The following is a 19,509-nucleotide window of genomic DNA, read 5'->3' as shown; positions in this document are numbered from 1 at the left end:
CATTCTAAACTCGAGAAAACTAAGGCTCGTGTGCTGGATGGCCCGGAGCTACAATGGGATCCCAAATCCAGAATCTGAAAAAGACTGTTTTCAGCTGCATGCTTGGAGATCCTGAGAATTTGAGAATATGCTGCTGTTGGACTCCCAGGGTCCAGAACACCCAAAAGGGGTCAAGGGTACTCAGGCTGTCACCTGCCAAAAGCTGACACTGGCTTTCTTTGCCATCGGTGGAGTGGAACATTTGTTCCTTTTCCTTCCCTGTGATGCCTCAGAGTTCAGAGTGTGGGAAGGATGGCAGCCACTCTCTTTCCAGCCCCTCTTATAGCCCCGGCATGTAGAAGTGGTCCAGAGCAGAAAGCTCTGCTCTCCTTGCCTTGTGCCTCCGTGCCCATCCCAGGGAACCCCCCATTCTCTGTCAGAGGCCCCGCCTGCCGATCCGCATTCTCGTCCTACTCCGTAGCTTGGCTGCCTCAGCCGTCACCTGCATCTACTCAGGTCCCACCATTCCAAGAAAGGGTCACCACAACGAGGTTCTTCTCTCAGCAGGATTGCTTTAAGCACATGCAAGTTAATTAACATCTTTCCCCTCTTTTCTGAATGGGTGGGGCTGTGTGATGTGTGGGAGTGTAGATGCATACCAGCGTGCGTGCTTGTGTGAGGAGGTCAGAAGATAACCTCAGAAGTTGATCCTCAGCTTCTCCCTCATCTGAGGCAAGGTCACTTGTTCACTGGGCTCTTCACCAGGTTAGCTGGCCCACGAGCTTCTACCCATTCTCCTGCCTCCAGCTCTCTCCCCACCGTAGGCATGCTGGGATTACAGATGCATCCAGCTTTGTGTGAGTTCTGGGGAGGGGTGCCAAACTCAAACAGAGGTTTGCACAGCAAAAGGCTCTGTCCATTGAGCCGTCTCTCCGGCCCTCTTCACTCCTTTTCTACATAAGGATGGGGGATAAACCACCTTGCTTAGCATTTTGCTTTGCCACTTAAGCCTTATCTTGGACAGTAGGCAATATCAGTTCATTCTTTTTTAAAGCTAAGAACAGATTTTTAAAAAATATTTTATTTTTGTGTACTTGAGAGAGAGAGAATGAGTGTGCCAGGGCCTCCAGCCACTGCAAGCTCCAGACACTTGCCACCTTGTGCAGCTGGCTTATGTGGGTCCTGAGGAATCGAACCTGGGTCCTTTGGCTTTGCAGGCAATCGCCTTAACCACTAGCCCATCTTTCCAGCCCCAGGACAGATTTTTAAAACCCCGCTCTGAAGCCAAGTTCAAGTCACATGTCTCCCACTCTGATTTGCCTTTGTGTAAGTCTCCCTTAGACAAGGCTCCAGTCTGTCCAACTCAGGGCTGCTTTTCTGCCTGTGCCATGGTGTGATGGGCAAGAGTCTTGGCTTATACCTTCACTAGAGATAAGGAGGCCAAATCAGATCACAGCTGGAGCCCTTGAGGGAGGCACTGCTGTGTGGGCACTTTAGGTAACTGTGAGAACTATCTTTCCAGAACGGTGAGTCAGGCCTTGCTTCGCTTCACAGTCCAACTAGAGTGTGGCCAGGCCGGCTGTAGTTCTCCTTGCCTCCTCTGAAGAGGTGAGGTCAGGTGTTGTTTTTGGAGCTGGAAGCTGAATGTGGATGGAGTGGGCGGAGTGGGAGGTGTTGGCTAGGGAACACCTGCCCTGACTCTGAATGGGGCTCACCTGGCCTGTCAGCTGGCTCTAGGGATCTTCCCAGAGGAGAGACCTGTGTCGTCGGATTCTGCCCAGCTGAGCTGTCCCCTACTTCTGGTTAGATCTGTGTTGGTGAGTTATTCAGCCTCTTGGGGACTTGGGCTTCTTCTGTGTAAAATGGGGAAACTTGCTGTGAGGATGGGTCGTAGAGGCTGAATGGTTTATAAATGGTAACGTGCTGTCAATTTTATCAAATGCTTTGCTTTAAGTGGGTGGAATTGTCTCCCTTCTACTTCTGAACTAGAAAGGAGAGGCCCATCTCTGGATCTCTGTGAACCTCAGTTTTCCCTCCTGAGGCATGGGATAGCGCCTGACATGGTTCTCGTCCCTCCTCCAGGTCCACCACCACTCCTGCCCCAAGACGACAGCACTCCCGGCTGGCGTCCCGCTGACTCTGAACTGCACACCACCAGCAAGCGTAGAACTTGGCAGAGGAGGCCCCGAAGATTCCTGCCGATGCCTGTCTGATCTTGCCTTCCATGAAGCATGGCCCCCACAGGATTCTGAGGTGCACCACAGAGCTTGAGCCCTACGGCTGCTGTGAGAAGACCTTCCTTGGGGCACACTCCCACAGCCCTGTTTGGCTCTGAGTGCTGCCCCACCTCTGAGACCAATCCCCATCCCAGGGAAGCTCTTGGGAGCCATAGCCTTAGCTACATGAGGCCCTTGGGGCTCAGGACCCTACCTTGCCACCCACCAAACTTCCCTTGTGGCCCCCCACCAACTCCTATGTCTGGCTGCTGGAGCAGACTATAGAATGTCTGTGCCTCAGATCCAGGTGGAAGAACCGGGTGAGGAAGATGGAGCGGCAGGGGCAGCCGCACCTCCTGATGACCACCTCCGTAGCCTGAAGGCCCTCACCCAGAAGCTGAGACTGGAGACGCGTAGACCCTCCTACTTGGAATGGCAGGCCAAGCTGGAGGGGCAGACGTGGCCCTTTCCCAGGCCACCTGTCCAGCAGGAGACAAGCTTGGAGAAAGGAGAGTGTGGTGATAAGGAGCCGCCACTACCTCCCAGGGAGCCCAGAGAGCATCCGCCACCTTCCGGGAGTGTCAGCAGGGACAACAGACCGCTGTCCACAGGCAAGCTGGAAGGCTTCCAGAGTATCGATGAAGCGATAACCTGGCTCAGAAAGGAATTGGTGAGTGGCATCCCTCCCCACCACACACACATAGGAGGCAACAAAGAGTATAAGCCTTGTCTCTGTCTCTCTGCCTCCCCTTTCCCACTGTGAATTCCTCCTCCCATTGCTATGTACCCCTCCCCACGTGCACATCTGCACCATCCCTATTCGACAAAAGGAAGACATAATTTATCTGTGATTACATGGGACCCAGCTCCTAATCACAGACGTGCAGGAAGCAAGCAGTGGCCCACAAACCCGAGTTTTCATTAGGGTAGCCCTGTCTTTCCCTGACTAGCGTCAGACATTAGTGTCAGAGTTTGCCTGCCCGTGTTTCTCTCTGAAGTCCCTTCCACCATCATCCACCATGTTTGTCTGCAGTGTGACTGGGACTACTGCTCACTGTGCCCCTGAACTAGGCATTGGGGCTGGGCTGGGTGGAGGGACTCTGTATGACAAATGTTGAGCAGGGCCCTCAGTCTGGTGATCATAGCTGTTTAGGGGACTGCTGTAAGGACGGAGACCAAGTGTAGGAAGTGCTATTTCATAATTCCAGCTGTACAGGGGACACATGACTGGTCACATCTGAATGAAGGCTTTGGCGAGCAGGCTGTCCAGAAGTCAGGGTGCGACGGGCAATTCCAAGTGGCATAAGTGTGGGCAAAGGACACGAGATGTTGAGTGCAGTATGTCTTCCCCTTTCTGCCCATGGGCAAAGCAGATTCCCAGCAGAAACCGCTCTCACCACGTACAATGAGTCTCCCAGGGGAATCACTGGCCCCTTGCTGGCATTGCGTCTTCTCAGTAGAGCCAGCCCTGAAGCAAACCTCCCCAACCTCTCAAATGCTATCCTACCTGTCACATGAGGCCCGGGTAACCCCTGAATTGGGCCATCTGGACCCATGGACCCAAAGCCTTCACTCAGACATGATCAGGGCTGCTTGGGTTTGTTGTGACAAATCCTGGCAAATCGCCATTGGGGCCTGGAATTCCTCATGGAGTGAACTAAAGTGTTTGGATTCAGGATAGGAAGAGGCTCAGGGAGTCAGGTATCTTGTTCATCGGAAACATTTTTAGCCTTAATCCTTGATATTAAGCCTGCTTCTCAGAAGTCGCCATTCCAATATGCATACCTAATAACTAGAGCATATACTGTTGGCTTCCATCAAAGATAGGGCACTGTGGATTCTCGCTCTGTGCCTACAGGATGCTCCTAGGGGCATGAGAGGTGGCAAGAGGGCATGCAGGGCCCTGGGACAGACCCTGTCCTGCTCTCAGAACTCCTGAAACTAAGTTGCTTTGATTATGAAGGAACAAAAAATATTCTCATTAGCCAAGGATGCAGTCTGTTGATTTCAGATTCATTTCAGATTTTGTTGCTTCTGGGAGCAAAGTCGTTTACTCTGTAAATAAGTTCGCATTCCTCCTGGGCTCCCTTCTGGAGTGGGGAGCAGAGAAAAAGTCTTTTTTTTTTTTTTTAGTGTAAACTAGTAAGGACTTCCCTAGAGCTTCCTAACCCCTACCCACCTTCATCCTTGGGGACCTTTACAAAATTCCCAGAGCCTCAGCCACACCTCAGGCCATTGAACGAGCATCTAGGGAAAATGCTCAACATAGAGTGCTTGAGGTGTGCTTCCAGCACACACCCTGGCCAGGAGCATCGCCTCAGATCTACAAGGCATGCCCACGACTCCGTTAGCCAAGCAGTGCAAGGCACCCCACTCGCAGTGTGCTGGCCGGCAGCGAGGCAGAGGCGGGCCAGATACAGCAGCAGCTGCAAGTAATGTGGACAGTGGGATCCGGGAGAGCAGAAGAGCAGTCACAGACAGGACTAATTTGCCTGTCAAAGGCTGTCTGGAGTTGGCACAGGGAATATTCCCATTAATAGCATGTAATATATTTGCATAGCATTTTCCACTGTCCTGCCACTTCTCTGGGATAGCAGAGCAGATGATGGTGATGACGATGAAGACATATTTGTTACACTGCTTGTAGTTTGCCTGTACTTCACTCGCATTATTTTACTGTTCTCATTGGCATGTGACACCCCCTGCCCATACCATCACTGTCAGGTGGATGAAAGAAGATGAAATGGGCTCAGTGACAAATGCAGCCAGGAGTGAGAGGCTCATATTGGAGCCCTGGCTTGCCATATTGCTTTGCCAACACTCTTCTTAGCTGTGGCTATAGGACACAGCGTCCTCCAAAGGCAGTTAATTTCCCTAAAACTTAATCCATAGGGCTGGAGAGATGGCTTAGTAGTTAAGACGTTTGCCTGCAAAGCCAAAGGACTTTGGTTTGATTCCCCGGGGCTCACATAAGCCAGATGAACAAGGTGGCACATGTGTCTGGAGTCTGTTTGCAGTGGCTGGAGGCCCTAGTACACCTGTTCTCTCTTGCGCGCACGTGTACTCCCTCTTTCTCTCTTGCTTTCTTAAATAAATAAATAAATAATTTTTTTTAAATAACAAATTCACAGGACTATCAGGAGTCAACAGATTGTGTGACATGAGGTTAGAGAGAGAAAAACAAGACTGAATGAGAATCCCAGCTCTCCATTCTCTCTTTGGTTCTTACAATGATCCTGTGCATTGCTGTTATTATCCCCTTCTTAAGGATGACTTAGCAGAGGCTCCTGGAGTCAGGCAACCCAACAGAAACAAGGCTCACACTCAGCCGTCACCCCTTGGAGTAGAGGGGCATAGCGAGAGGAAGGGAGGGAGGCTGATGAGGTGGCCCCACTGCAGAGGGTCAGCTGGACATGTTGAAAGAGCAGTGGACCCCTCAAATTCAAATGTGTATGTAGAGCTCAGGGGTTCCTCTTTATAATGAAGATTCTGGTTCTGTGAGCCTGGTATGGAGCTGTAATTCAGAATTCCAACAAGTTCTGTATATTGTGTGATGTAATACATTAAATATCAAAGAATGAATGAAAGCCCAAGGGACCAAGAAAGGACTTCAGAGGGCAGATACAGGAGTCCCTACACTTGAACTCTTGTCCCTGTCTCAGCCATAAGCACCCCAAGTAGTCAGGCTCAGACAGTAAAGGGACCTTAACAGAGAAGCTTACCAGCATCCCCAGCCCAAAGGCCCAGGAAGCACACCTGTTCACAGGAGGCCTCCCTGAGGCCAGCAGTAGTCCCAGTACTGCAGGCAGGAGACTCCCATTCACAGAATTGCCCAGCTGTGCTGTAAGCAACACAAGTTTAACACATTTTCCTGTCTTTAAGTCTCGGAAAACAAAGCTTCCTGTTGTTGTTTTTCTAATTCACCTGTGTTGACCATCAAGGCACCTTTAAATCAGCTTATGGGCACTCCTAATGCTCTTTCCACCTGACTTTCAGTGTAAGGAAGATGCTACTAAGACCCCTGGGACCTGAAAGAATAGTAGCTTCTGCTTTTGCTAATCCACTATGGATAAAGGGAAGGTAGAGACCCAAAAGATCACAAGGCTATTTCTCAATGAGTATAGTTCCTGGGCTACAGGGCTGGGGATGCTGTGAGCTCCTTCACTGAGATCCCTTTGCTGGTTGAGCCCTGGCCACATAGGGCAGTTATGTCAGGGACAGGACTTCTCCCCAGTGATGTCCCTTCTTAGTCCCTTGGCCTTCTTTCATCACTTGTTTCAGTTTCTTTCTTGTTTCTGGGATAAAATATCTCACCAGAAGTAGCCTAAGGGAGGAAAGGGTTCACTCTTGACTTATAGTTCTGAGGGAAAGGTTCATCATGGCAGGGAGAGCACAGCAGAAGCAGACAGCTGGAGTCATATCTTCACATCAGCAGAAAGGAAATTGTGAGCATAGCACCAGTGGGGGTGGGTTTAGGTTGTAACATCTCAGCCTGCCCCCAGTGACACAGTTCCTCCAACCAGGCTCCACCTCCTAAAAGGTTCCACAACCTTCTCAAACAGCACTACTACTTGGGGGGGGGGATTAAGAATTCAAACATATGAGTCTACGAGGGATTATATTACATTCCTCAGTAGTTAAAGTATAGTATATAGCATGACTTTCAGCTAAGGCTTGACCTGGGCTCCAAGTAGATATAGAGATTATGTGGCCACCTGGCTGTGGCAGGCAGGGCAGACACCTCTGTACTAGGTGCCTTTGGCTACCCAACATTCCCTACACAGGCTGGAGCCTACCCACTCAAAGTCTTGGTAAGGAGCCATTGACCACCTCTAGGCTGCTCTGGTTAGCAGAAGGTCACAGCTTCTAGCAGTCCCCCTATTAAGCTGAAGTGGAGGGAGATGCAAAGGCCATGGGCAGTAAGAGCCTGTCACCTTATTCCAGCTGAGTGGGGAATGCACAGCACCTCCAGCCTCCCTGACGGCTGTCTTTGGTCAAGGAACCAGCTCCATGCTGGGCCTTTAGCTGAGCCGTCAGTATGAGGGAAAGGGCTTCTCCCTTCTATCTCTGCTGTCATGCAGGGCCCTTGCCAGGCTTGGAGACAAAGAAGGGCACAAGAATGCCTTCTGCTCTATTGGCAGGGGGCCAAAAGTAAAGCAATCTCCCTCTCCAACTTCCTATGGGCTCTGAGGGGAGAATCCTGAGTGCCAACAGATACTTTCTTGTAGTTTCATGCAGGTGTTTGATCCCTGCAGGCAGAGCTGCCGACAAGGTGTTTCTAATTGTTAGAAAAAGAAGAAAGAAACCAGACAGATATTAGTCAGTCAGGGCCTGTGTGGCAGAGCATCTGGAGACCAGACTGGCACACTATGACCTCAGCTTGAGTTTTCACTGGTGAATCTTCTCATGCTTGCTTGGTAAGCAATGGCTCTGCTGTGCCTGGGACCAGCCTCCTGCAGTTCCAATTATCTTTATCTTCTAGACAGTCCAGCCAGGTGAGAGGTCACACTTACTGTGAGGGACCTGGTGATACAGCCATGGTAAAAGCTCCCAGGGGAAAGCACTTCCCGGTCCCAAAGCACCTTCCCGTGTGATGTTCCCAGACACTGTGAAAGCTTGCTCTTCCTGTGTAACAGAGGAAAATGTTGGCTCAGACAGACTGGAAGCCTGAAGATAGAGGGGTTAAATGACTTGTCCAAAGTCATGCAACGATGTGGCTAAGCCAAGATAGAGTCCCACCCATGTAGCTCAAGAGCCAGGTATATTTCCTTTATTCCAGGCACATAGCACCTATTCTCATTAAGAGACCATGTTCTGTCAACAGGCCTGAGTTTAGGAGGACATAGCTCAGTCAGCAAAGTACTTGGAGCTGAGTTGATCTCTACAACCAACATAACAGTGCCAGGTGTGGTGCAGTGCCTCTAGTCCTAGCACTGAGCAGACAAAGGCAGATGGATACCTGGGACTCACTAAGTTGCCATTCTAGCCTAATTAGCAAGTTCCAGGCCAATGAGAGACTCTGTCAAGAAAGGATGGACAACATTCCTGAGGGTTACTAGGACCTCCACATGCACACATATATACCCACACACATATGTACACACACAAACACTTGTGCATATGTAATTTTTTAGAAAGAAAGGAAAGGAAGTAAGAGACAGAAGGAGAGAGAAAGAGAGAGAGAGAGAGAGAGAGAGACACGGAGGTAGAGAAGAAAGGAAAGAGGGAAGGAGGAAGGAGTTTATAGACAAAAGTAGTGGAAAGAAAACATGCCTGCAAGTGATCTTTGATCTCCATTTACTGGTTGGTAATATCATTCTTTACCCTTTACTGTAGTTTCTAGAAATTTCTAAAATAGAACTATATTACATAAGTATCATGGAGAAAAAGATTATAAGAATAAAAGGCCAAAGAAGAAAACAAAGTACCATGTTCCTTTGTCTTGACCCTGTGTCTGGAACACATTCCTTACCCTGAGGTGTACAGATATGAACAGTAGAGTCTCCCAGAATAAGGTGAGGACACAGAGCCCTTCCACCTAGAGAAGTGTCCCTTGGGGCCTGAGCCATATGAACTGGGGACTGTGGCCAATAGGGTGAAACTGGCCTCATCCTCACAGCCTTGTGGCATCAAGGAGGAGGCAAATAGAAGTCTGAGGACAGCAGTTCAGCAAAAGCACCTGGGGTGACCCCTAGGGCCCAGGAGCAGAAGGAGCCCTTTCAAATCCCACCTGCTCCTGCAGATAAATGAGTGGTCCCTGAGCTCCTGAGCTTTGAGGACTGGTGAACAGAGAACATTCCTGTGTTCGTGGAGTCCCTCTGAGTTGGAAATAGCTATCACATAGGGACTCGCAGAGGTTGGAATGGCCTGCTTTGGAGGGCCCCTCCAGGTTCTAGTTTAGTACAGATCTCTCCTAGCCTCCATGAAGTCCATGCTGTAAACTTGGGGTGCAGTTGGGGACTTCACAAGTCCTCACAGGTACTTGACTGATGTAGCTGGCCCAGTATCTGGTCATGGGTGGGGTGGAAAAATCATAAACTCTGTAATTAGATTAGATTTACAGCCAAGTTCTATCCCATCCTACTAGCGTGGCTTGAGGAGAACCAGTTTACCTAATCCTTCTCAGCTTTCTCATTACAAAATGGAGGTGATAAAATGCTCCCTAGCAGGGTGTCTGGAAAGGAAAATGAGGACAAGTAGCTGAGGGACAGGGACACCTGCTTGGCTCCTGAGATGATGAGCATGTTTACACACGGTACTTGATGCTCACAGTGACCTTCCCAGGAGGGCACTATCAGGAGATTAATCACTCCCATGTTGCAAATGAGGGAGCTGAGGTTCAACTTGCCCAAGATAACAGAGCAGGGATTTGCACGAAAATCCACCCCAACCTAAGAGCCCATGTTTTAGTGGCTATGGGGTCAGCGAGCGTGACTGCTCCTCTTGCTCTGTCTGCCCCCCCTCTCAACCTAGATCTGTCCACTCAGAAGGCCAGTGCTTAGGATGGCTGCTACAGTCAGTCAGTGGGAAGGCACATTCAGCGTGATATACACACCCAGGTGATGTGGGATTGTGGGGGCTCAGGAAGGGGATCCCCCAAATTTATGAACCCCAAGTTTGGGTTCTGTCCTACCTTTAACAAATAATTGATAAAGGCGGACTCAAGAAGGATAAATTATGAATTACTAAGTTTATTTAGGGAGAAATAATAAATTGTGGGGTTTATTTTAAGGGAGATTGGGATCTAGGAAGGAAGGCTGGAGCAGAGTCATAAACCCATGGGAAATAGGAAACATGCCTGTCATGTGGAAAACACTGCATAGTTTATAAGGTTCGTTTTAAGAAAAATTGGGATTTTTAGGGAAAGACTAAAGTAGAGCCGCAAGCACGTAGAGGGGAGTTCATAAAGCCCACTTAAGGGAAACTGAGGCTTTCTAGGAGAGATTAGAGCTGTGAGCACGCGGAAGATGGAACTTATTTACATATGCAGGGAGACTTGGAAGGAAGCACACGGCATCTGCCCTGTGCGTTCGCATGGAGGGAAGTTAAGAGGGCAGATGGTGAGCTTCAAGGAAGAATAAGGGGAAAATATCAAAGCAGAGACCAAAAGATTCAGAGGGGAGATGAGTAATGGGTGAGTTACACTCATGGTTACCCTGAGTTTAAAGAAATCACATAGATAGCAGGCCTGAGCACCCACATGGTAGATCTGGAATGTAAAGGAAATATGCATGTGCTAGATTCAGAAGCCAGAGGTCATCCATGCAATCAAAGTGAGAAGCTACCCCAAACTGTAAAGCAGAGGCAAGCAGAAGAGTTCTCCAGACCAAGCAACAGTGTTAGGCTCTCCCCTCACCTAGCCAGGCTGAGTGAGGGAGATGCCAGATTCACTACTATCCAAGCAGCACAGGGGTAAGTCCAGGAGAATCCCACAGAGGGAAGAAAACAAGACAGGAAGGAGAAGAGAGCCTCTATATGCAAGGGGAAGGCTGGATTGATCTATATATTTGGAGGGCTGACCCCAGAACCAGCCCACCTGAGCTGTCTGTCTAGGTAGCACGCTAGACTGGGGAAGTGTAGGTCAGTCTTGATCAGATACAAGATCTATTTCTGCCAAGAGTTCATTTCTTCCATCAGGGTGAGGTGGCACATGGGGTAGCGTCTCCTGGTTCTCTCTGGACCCTAATCTATTACTGAAACTACCCAAAAGGAGCCAGCTTTCTCCTGGCCTTCGCTCTCAGCTCCTGGAACCACAGGTGTCATTCTCTAAAGTTGACCCCACGTTGCCCTCTTTGCCAGATGTCAGAGATCAGGGAACTCACTATGCTAATATAATACTAGAGTCAGGGTCTCATGGCCCTTAGGATCAGAAGGGTCTGTTCCCTTGGCTAGATAATCCCACTCTGACATATGTTTGTTCTTATATTGACAGGTATACCTATTTTGGCATATACTGGATACAGGTATACAGGGTATGATGGTCAAATCAGAAACAAGCATTTCCATCTCCTCAAATACTATCCATCCTGTGTTGGAAATATTCAGATAAATTCTCCTTGAGTTATTTTTAAATATGCTAAATTGTTATAGGCTAGCGTACTTAGAATTTTAGAACTAGCTCCTTCTGTTTCCGTAGCCAGTAGCCAACCTTTTTCAATCACCCCCCACCCCTGCTTCTGTCTTCTCAACCTATGGTGACCTCTAAGTGACTCTCTAGTGTACAAGAACAATTATTTTGTTCATTTTTTATTTATTTATTTGAGAGCGACAGACACAGAGAGAAAGACAGATAGAGGGAGAGAGAGAGAATGGGCGTGCCAGGGCTTCCAGCCTCTGCAAACGAACTCCAGACGCGTGCGCCCCCTTGTGCATCTGGCTAACGTGGGACCTGGGGAACCGAGCCTCGAACCGGGGTCCTTAGGCTTCACAGGCAAGAGCTTAACTGCTAAGCCATCTCTCCAGCCCCAAGAACAATTTTTTGGAGCAGGGGGATTGAGGTAGGGTTTCACTGTAGCTCAGGCTCCCCTGGAATTCACTATGTAGTCTCAGAGTGGCCTTGAACTCACAGCAGTCCTCCTACCTCTGCCCCCCGAGTGCTGGGATTAAAGGCGTGTGCCACCACACCTGGCTTCAAGAACAATTTTTTAAAATATTTTATTTATTTATGTGAGAGAGAGGGAGAGTGAGAATGAGCACACTAGAGCCTCCAGCCACAGCAAACGAACTCTAGACGCATACACCACCTTGTGCATCTGGCTTGGCTTGCGGGGGTACTGGGAAATTGAACCTGGGTCATTAGACTTCACAGTCAAGCACCTTAACCACTAAGCCATCTCTCCAGCCCTACAATTTTTTAGCTTCCACAAATGAGAGACCATGTAGTCTGTGGCTTCTTTCACCTAACATGTGTTACAGCTACATTCTGGCAAACATCAGGGCTTCACCTTTTTATGGTCAAATAATATTCCATTGTGTATATTATACCACATTTTTTATCCATTCATCTACTGATAAAGCCCAGAATTAGGGACTTGACCACATGCCCTTCACCGTGGGGTTGTCTATCCCAATCAGTGCTATGACCAGCCCATGTGGACAATTAAACACCCATTTCCCCATACCCAGCTCCCAGCCCTGCAAACTCCATTCTACTGTCTTCTCTGAGTATTATTTTCCTGGATTCTTCACATAGGTGGAATCACATAGTATTTAGTCTTTTCTAACTGGCTTGTGTGCTCAAGGTCCGTCCATGTCATGGCACATGTTGGAACCTCCTCCTTCCTATGGCTGGGCCCTCTCCCAGGTGTGGATAGTTTAACAGTCCTGGTGCACCGCTAGAACCTGCAGTACAAGTCTCCATTGGAGTCCCGGCCTCCAGATGCTTTCGCTCTCATTTTCACTGCTCCCAGCCCACAGGCAGGCCTGGGCTTCTCTTTCTCTCCCTCCCCCAAAACAGCTCTAGGTATAAAGATCCCTTCCCAGCAGCCAAGGACACATTCACATGAGATACTTCTGATCTCTGAATTCCTCAGCTGGCTAGCCTCTCAGGCTTTCTTGTCCCTTCCCAGCTCTCTCCTCCCCTCAACAAGTGTGCTTAGAAGTCAAGAAATCTGTCTCCTCCCCTTGCAGAGCCCTGTAATTATTGTGTGTAGTCATCTAATCCCACCCTCAGGGGCTCATCTTGTGCCTGAAGAAGTAGACCTGCTTGCCTAAGAAACTTCTTACCTGCCTTAAAAAAAGAAAAAAAGTTCACAGTGATCTGGAACAAGTGTGGCTCTAGGAAAGGAGCTTCCTTCATTACCTAATGTCCTTGGGGAGCCTCTTTCCCCAAAGTGTGCAGATGGCCCTTGACCGGGTTCTGTTGATGCAGGATTTTGGGGTCCAGGGACGGAGTAAATTCTATAAAGATGCAGGAGATCCCAGATTCATGGACCCCAACTTTTGGATTTTTATCTGAGTTGGCAAAGAATTGAAAACACAGACACTAAGAAGGATAAATTATTAATTATGAGGTTTATTTTAGGGAGAATTAGGATTCATGGAGTAGGCTAGCTGAAAGACCCAAGCCATAAAAATTCTTCCCCCTCCCAGACTGGCTGAGAAGAGGGAGAAGAGACAGAGAAAGTATGCCACACACAGGGAGAAGTCTGGACAGACAGACACACACATACATACAAACACACAGAAGGCAAAGCACGAGGGATCAAGGCCAACATTTACCTTCACCTTAACACTCACACAGGGAAAAACACTAAGAGATAGTAAAGGACTCTGGATTTAGAGAGGTCACACGCATAGCAAAATAGAAAAGCATCCAAAACAAGGCAGAAGTGCACGCGGACAAGTAGAAATCCTCTCCCCACTCTGGTCAGCTAAACCGGGAAGGGGAGAGGCCTGCACAGTGTTCAGATGGAGCCCGAGGAGGAAGGGAACCAAGAGGAGACTTACACGGACCAGCTGCTTAGACTCTGACATGGAGTAAACATCCCATTAGGATGAACCTCATCACTTAGGCTCAGGTGTATAAGGGAGAGGCCCAGTTGGTAGGTGGACTCAAGAGGCTGACCCAGGAGGGGGCAAGCCCACTCAGGTGTGCTGAACTGGGAAGGAAGCAGGAAACTGCTGCTGGGAAGTGTTACCTGCAGCCATGTTATATGAGAGGGGTCAGGCATGAGTTCTAGTCCTGCCAGGGCCACCAAGGTAACATCTGTGTTTTCTTTGGGCCTCTGTCCCTAGCTGACTGCCTATTTTTAAAAAATCAATCTTGGGCTAGAGAGATGGCTTAGAAGTTAAGGCACTTACCTGCAAAGCCCAGGGACCCAGGTTCAATTCCCCAGGACCCATGTAAACCACATGCAAAAGATGATGCATGCATCTGGAGTTCGTTTGCAGCGGCTGGAGGCTCTGGTGCATCCTCTCTCCCTCTCTCTGCCTCTTTCTCTCTCCCTCTCTCAAGTAAATAAATATAAAATTTTTAAAAAGAGTTTAGGGCTGGAGAGATGGCTTAGTGGATAAAGTTTGCCTGCAAAGCCAAAGGATCCTGGTTCGACTCTCTAGGACCCAGTTAAGCCAGATGCACAAGAGGGCACATGTGTCTGGAGTTCGTTTGCAGTGGCTGGACGCCCTGGCATGCCCATTCTCTCTCTGCCTCTCTCTGCCTCTTTCTTTCTTTCTCTTTCTCTCTCAATAAATAAATAAAAATAAAGTTAAAATGGCTTGACACAACCACCAAATATTTTTTTTAAAAAAGTTTAGGGCTGGAGAGATTGCTTAGTGGTTAAGCACTTGCCTGTGAAGCCTGAGGACCCCAGTTCAAGGCTCCATTCCCCAGAACCCACGTTAGCCAGATGCACAAGGGGGCACATGTGTCTGGAGTTCGTTTTCAGTGGCTGGAAGCCCTGGCATGCCTATTCTCTCTCTCTCCCTCTTTTTCTCTCTGTCTGTCACTCTCAAATAAATAAGTAAAATAAACAAAAAAATTTTAAAAAGAGAGTTTAATCTAAAAGAAAAAAGCAATGTTGCTCTTATTTCTCCTTTACTATGCCCTCATTGTGGGTTTGCTAGAACAACAGGCCATACCTCTGCATCTAGCCTGTGTCTATATCCCCAGGAGGATAGCAGGCTACTGTGGGAAGAGGGATGGGAAACTAGTCCATTCTACCCTAAGCCTGGGTCAGGGGACAGCATTGAACCTACCCTGAGCTGAGTCCTGTGGGATGGAGTCTATGGCCAGCATCTCGTCCTGGCGGAGAGAGCCACACTTGGACATTGGTAAGCCTCCATCAGCCCCTGCATTCAGCCAGCAGAAGAAATGGCAGTTCAGGGAACACTAGTGACTTGCCCAAAGTTGCCCAGCTAGCCAGAGCGGCGCTCCTTTTCATGACAGGTTTTTGGAGCCACCCACTCACTATGGCCCATATTGACATGTGTCACTGTTCCCAGAATGTCTGGTCCTGCAGTATTCTCGAACTTCTTCGAGTCTGTTTCCTTAACTGTAAGACAGATAAAGTGATGCCTCTGGCCTACAGTTGTAGGAAGAAGTAAGGAAACAGTACACGCAAAATGCAGGGCATCCAGAGATGTCTTGCCATTGCTGCCTCCAAGCACGGTCTGTGGCGCAGGCACATGTGTCTATTCAACATTTCTAAAGAGATTTGACTAGTAAAGCCCCCTCGTAGCCCTGGGACAATATTTCTTGAAGTGTGAGATGAAGTAGTTCATTGATACTTAGAAGTTACCACACGATCTATGCTGTAAGCTTCCAAATGTTAGGGCCTCAGTGAGTCCTAGCAAGGGGCTCATACTGTGAGATGCCCTTGGCACAGAGGCCTCCAAGGATGCCCGCTGCTTACATTCCTTCAGAAAACCAACACTGTATCGGTTATTTGCTAGGACGAAATACTTGACCAGAAGCCTCTTGTGGAAGGAAAGGATTTACTGCAGCTTACAGTTTTGAGGGGAAGTCTGTCATGGTAAGGACAGACAGCCAGCATCACACACATCAGCGGGAGGAACCCACTTCCTCCAGCAAAGGCTTTGGCTCCCAAAGGTTCCATAAACCTCCCAAACCACCACCAGCCAGGAACAAGTCATTCAAACACATGAGTCCATGGGTAGTATTCCACATCCAAACCATCACACACCCACGGACTGGCCGGCCAGAATCATGTCCCCTTGAAATTGGTTTCGTTTCTCTTCTTTCCCACATGCTGAGCTGAGCAGGCTTGTAAGGCAGCTTCTCAGGGGTGACCTTTTTCTAGTCAAAGGAAACCCAGCGTGCACCTTGTTGTCATGCCTGGGGGACTCTGGTGGTCTACAGGCCATAGAGAAGAACCTCCCCGGTCCCTTGCCCCGGAAGCCTGGCGGGCTCAGGCCTCTCACACATGCTCTCGGCCACTGAGCAAACTCAAGTGCTCCAGCTTTTGGTGGTCTTTTCCAACTAAAGATGCAGTTCCTGAGGCCAACGTTCAAACCTAACCCACAGGGTTCCTTGAGTTCAGAGAGCTGTAATAGAATATTACAAAGAAGAGGAGGACAGGTGGAATCCCAGAGGGCTGCATTAAACTAGGCACTGGCTCCGGCCAGTACTGCTTGCACACAGACTGACCTGTGTCTCCTGCAAAGTTTAAGCCACACCCAGCCCAGTTCTAGGCACAGCTAGGAGTTCAGAAAAAAAAAAAAAACGCAGATGAACAACCAGCCATCCAGGGGCAGGCCATCACCAGTGATTTGATGCTAATCTAACTCAGTGGAATTTGTGACTGGCAAGAAATTGGAGTTTGTGATGTCCCAGGATTGAAAAAGGAAACTAGTAATATTGTGAGCTTGAATCCCAGTTTTGCTCTTAAATACCTTGCTGACCTTTTATTTTTTGCTTGTGTGTGTGAGAGAGAGAGAGAGAAATGGTATATGCATATATATATGTGGTGCCCTGTATGCTTGCCTGTGGGGAGGTGTGCTTGCCTTCAGTGCCCAGAGAGGAATGCCAGGTGTCTGGCTCCATCACTCTTCTGCTCATTCTTATTTGAGCCAGAGTATCATAATGATCCTGGAGCTTGTGTGTGTGTGTGTGTGTGTGTGTGTGTGTGTGTGTGTATCTGAGTCGCCCATCCAGCCCCCAGGAAAGACTTTCCATCTCGATTTTTCTCATCTATGAAATCAGGGGAAAATTAGAGACCTACTAAATTAAGGGAGAGACAGAGAGCTTGAGAGGCTCGCTGGTGAGCTAGCTGATTTTCTAAACTTGGATGGAGACGAGGGACCACGAGAACATGTGCATCCACTTGCATAATCACAGGGAGGGACCTTTTCAAATCTCATGGCTAATTTGGCTCCAAGCACCTGGGAGACCACAGACTTGACCATGAGCATAGCAGGATTCTGAAGCAATAGCCACTTGCATAAGTAGGGTAGACAGCAGGACAGAGCCCAGTGTTGGGTCAAGTAGGAGCAGCTGGTGACCTGTCTCAGGTGTTAATGGGAAACTGCACCGAAAGCCAGTGAGCTCCCAGCTGCCCAGGTACTTCATCTCAATTGAGAAGCTGAGAGATCCCTTGACGCCCTTGGAGCTCCAGGGTCCTGACTTGTAAACTACACAACTGGACTGCAGGCTCCTCAGGGAGACAGTATTTTGGAAGCTGCCAAAGAGAGGTCATGTGACGAGGTCTTATCACATCCCTTCTCTAACAGGAAACATATCAGGAATCCCTTGAAGTCTCAGAACACTGGTCCAGCCCCCCTCCCCAGACTGACTGACTGAAGAGGCAGAACTGAGTTGTCAGTCTCATAGGTCTTGGGGTCCCACCGTCTGGGTTCCAGACCCAGCTCCACTTTGAGAGTTAACCCAGGTCCTCTGCTATGTGATAGCCTCCTGTCCACAGTCCAAGAGGTGGGAGGTTTTCACTGCACAGGGAGGACTAACTGTAGTGTTAGTATTGTGCCTGGCCCACAGGAAAACAGTAAAATTTAGCCCGTTTGTATTTTGGTCTTTTATATGTGTGTGTCGGGAGGGTCATGTGTGTATGCAAGTGCATATTAGCATGCATATGAAGGCTACAGGACAACCTCATATGCCAATCCTTCCTCAGATGCCACCCATCTTTTTTTTTTTTTTTTTTTGAAACAAGGTCTGTCATTGTCCTGGAGCTCACCAAGTAGGGTAGACTATCTGGCTCGTGAAGCCCAGTGATTCTCCTGCCTCTGCCTCCTGAGCACCGGAATTACAAAAACATGCCACCATGCCACGCCCAGTGTTTTGTTTTGTTTTGTTTTTAACATGCATTCTGGGGCTTGAGCTCCAGTCTTCATGGTTACAAGGAAAGTTCTTTGCCAACTGAGCTCTCTCCCCAGTCTCGTATAGCTCTTTTGAACTTTTGTTAAGAAATATTTTAGGCCTGGTATGGTGGTGCACGCCTTTAATCCCAGAACTCAGGAGGCAGAAGTAGGAGGATCGCCGAGAGTTCAAGGACACCCTGAGGCTACATAGTGAATTCCAGGTCAGCCTGAGCTAGCATGATACCCTACCTCAGAAAACCAAAAAGAAAGAAAAAAGGAAAAAAGAAATATTTTAGGAGCTGGAGAGATGGCTCAGCAATTAAGGTGCTTGCCAGCAAAGCCTAACAGCCTGGGTTTGATTTCTCAATGCCCAGTGTACAGCCAGATGTACAAAGTGACATATATGTCTAGTTTGTTTGTAGCAACTGGAGACCCCGGTGCACCCATATTCTCTCTTCCTCTCTCCTTCCCTTCTACCCCCCTTCCCTCCTTCTGTCTCTATGTATGTCTCTCTGATTAAAAATGAATAAATAAAAATATAGAAAGAAAATATTTTACATACTATACAACCTTAAAGAGTGTCAGAGTCTCACAGCTCTTTAGCTCCCTACCCATCCCCCTCTCACTGTCCACTGCCACCCTGGTCATGTTAACCCTGGGACTCTGATTGCTTCCTGTCATGGTAATTGAGTATACGAGGAGAGAACCTCAACCCACACTTCTGTACACCACTCAAGGCCCCTCCTTCACAGAGCAGCCTCCCGTCTTCCCATAAAACCCACTCTCTGGCTCCCTCGCTCTCTTTTTGGCTCTCCTTTTTCTCCTCCTCCCTTTTTTCTCTTTCTCAAGCATACACCCCTTTCTCTCCCATCTCTTCTCTCTCTCTGCCATTTCTCCCTCTCCCCTGTTACAATAAAGTCTTAGATCCAAGAAGCTGTCCATCATGGTCCTCCATTGTGAACCCCAAAATCTAACAATAAAATGGCAGTTGTAGAGGGGCCCCCAAAATGCCCTGCCCATCACGTTCTTTTCTTCCTACTCAGGATCCAGCATGCTGAATTTGGTGTTTGTCACTCATCCTTTCTTCACACTCGCTCCACCTGACAGTTTTGTTAACAGGGATGAACCTGTGCGTGGTGGTGCACGCCTTTAATCTCAGCACTCAGGAGGCAGAGGTAGGATTGCTGTGAGTTTGAGGCCACCCTGAGACTACATAGTGAATTCCAGGTCAGCCTGGGCTAGACAGAAACCCTCGAAAATAAATAAATAAATAAATGAAATGAAAACAGGGATGACCTCAAAGTAACTTTAAGCTGGGACTGGTATGGAGAGGCGTAGACCCATGGGACACACACATCTTCACTTATCACCTCGCTGTCTTCCACCCCCTGTGCTGGGAAGTGTTCTTGCTGCCAGATGGACCCGTCAGGGATCCATGGCGTCACTCAGCTCGCCTCCTAACGCGTCTGGGCTTGTCAGGGACTGCGAAGTGGCAGCCCTGCCAGCTCTGCTGATTTATTCCCGGACTCCTCCCTTCCAG

General features: G+C 48.7%; 1 protein-coding gene across 2 annotated transcripts in view; it reads left to right on the top strand.

Annotated features, from left to right (window-relative positions):
* Fam167a (family with sequence similarity 167 member A) overlaps nt 1–19,509 on the top strand; it is a 37,975-nt gene that overhangs the window by 15,207 nt on the left and 3,259 nt on the right. For both annotated transcript variants that reach the window (XM_045131269.1, XM_045131270.1), the window contains exon 3: nt 2,062–2,865. In XM_045131269.1, the coding sequence (XP_044987204.1) occupies nt 2,482–2,865 (384 nt within the window). In that variant the 5' untranslated portion in view covers nt 2,062–2,481. The remainder of the gene's footprint in view (nt 1–2,061; nt 2,866–19,509) is intronic.

Source organism: Jaculus jaculus, chromosome 12 (assembly GCF_020740685.1).
Source record: "Jaculus jaculus isolate mJacJac1 chromosome 12, mJacJac1.mat.Y.cur, whole genome shotgun sequence".
Lineage (NCBI taxonomy): Eukaryota > Metazoa > Chordata > Mammalia > Rodentia > Dipodidae > Jaculus > Jaculus jaculus.
The sequence above is the reverse complement of the archived record's forward strand: the minus strand, read 5'-3'. Positions and strand labels throughout refer to the sequence as shown.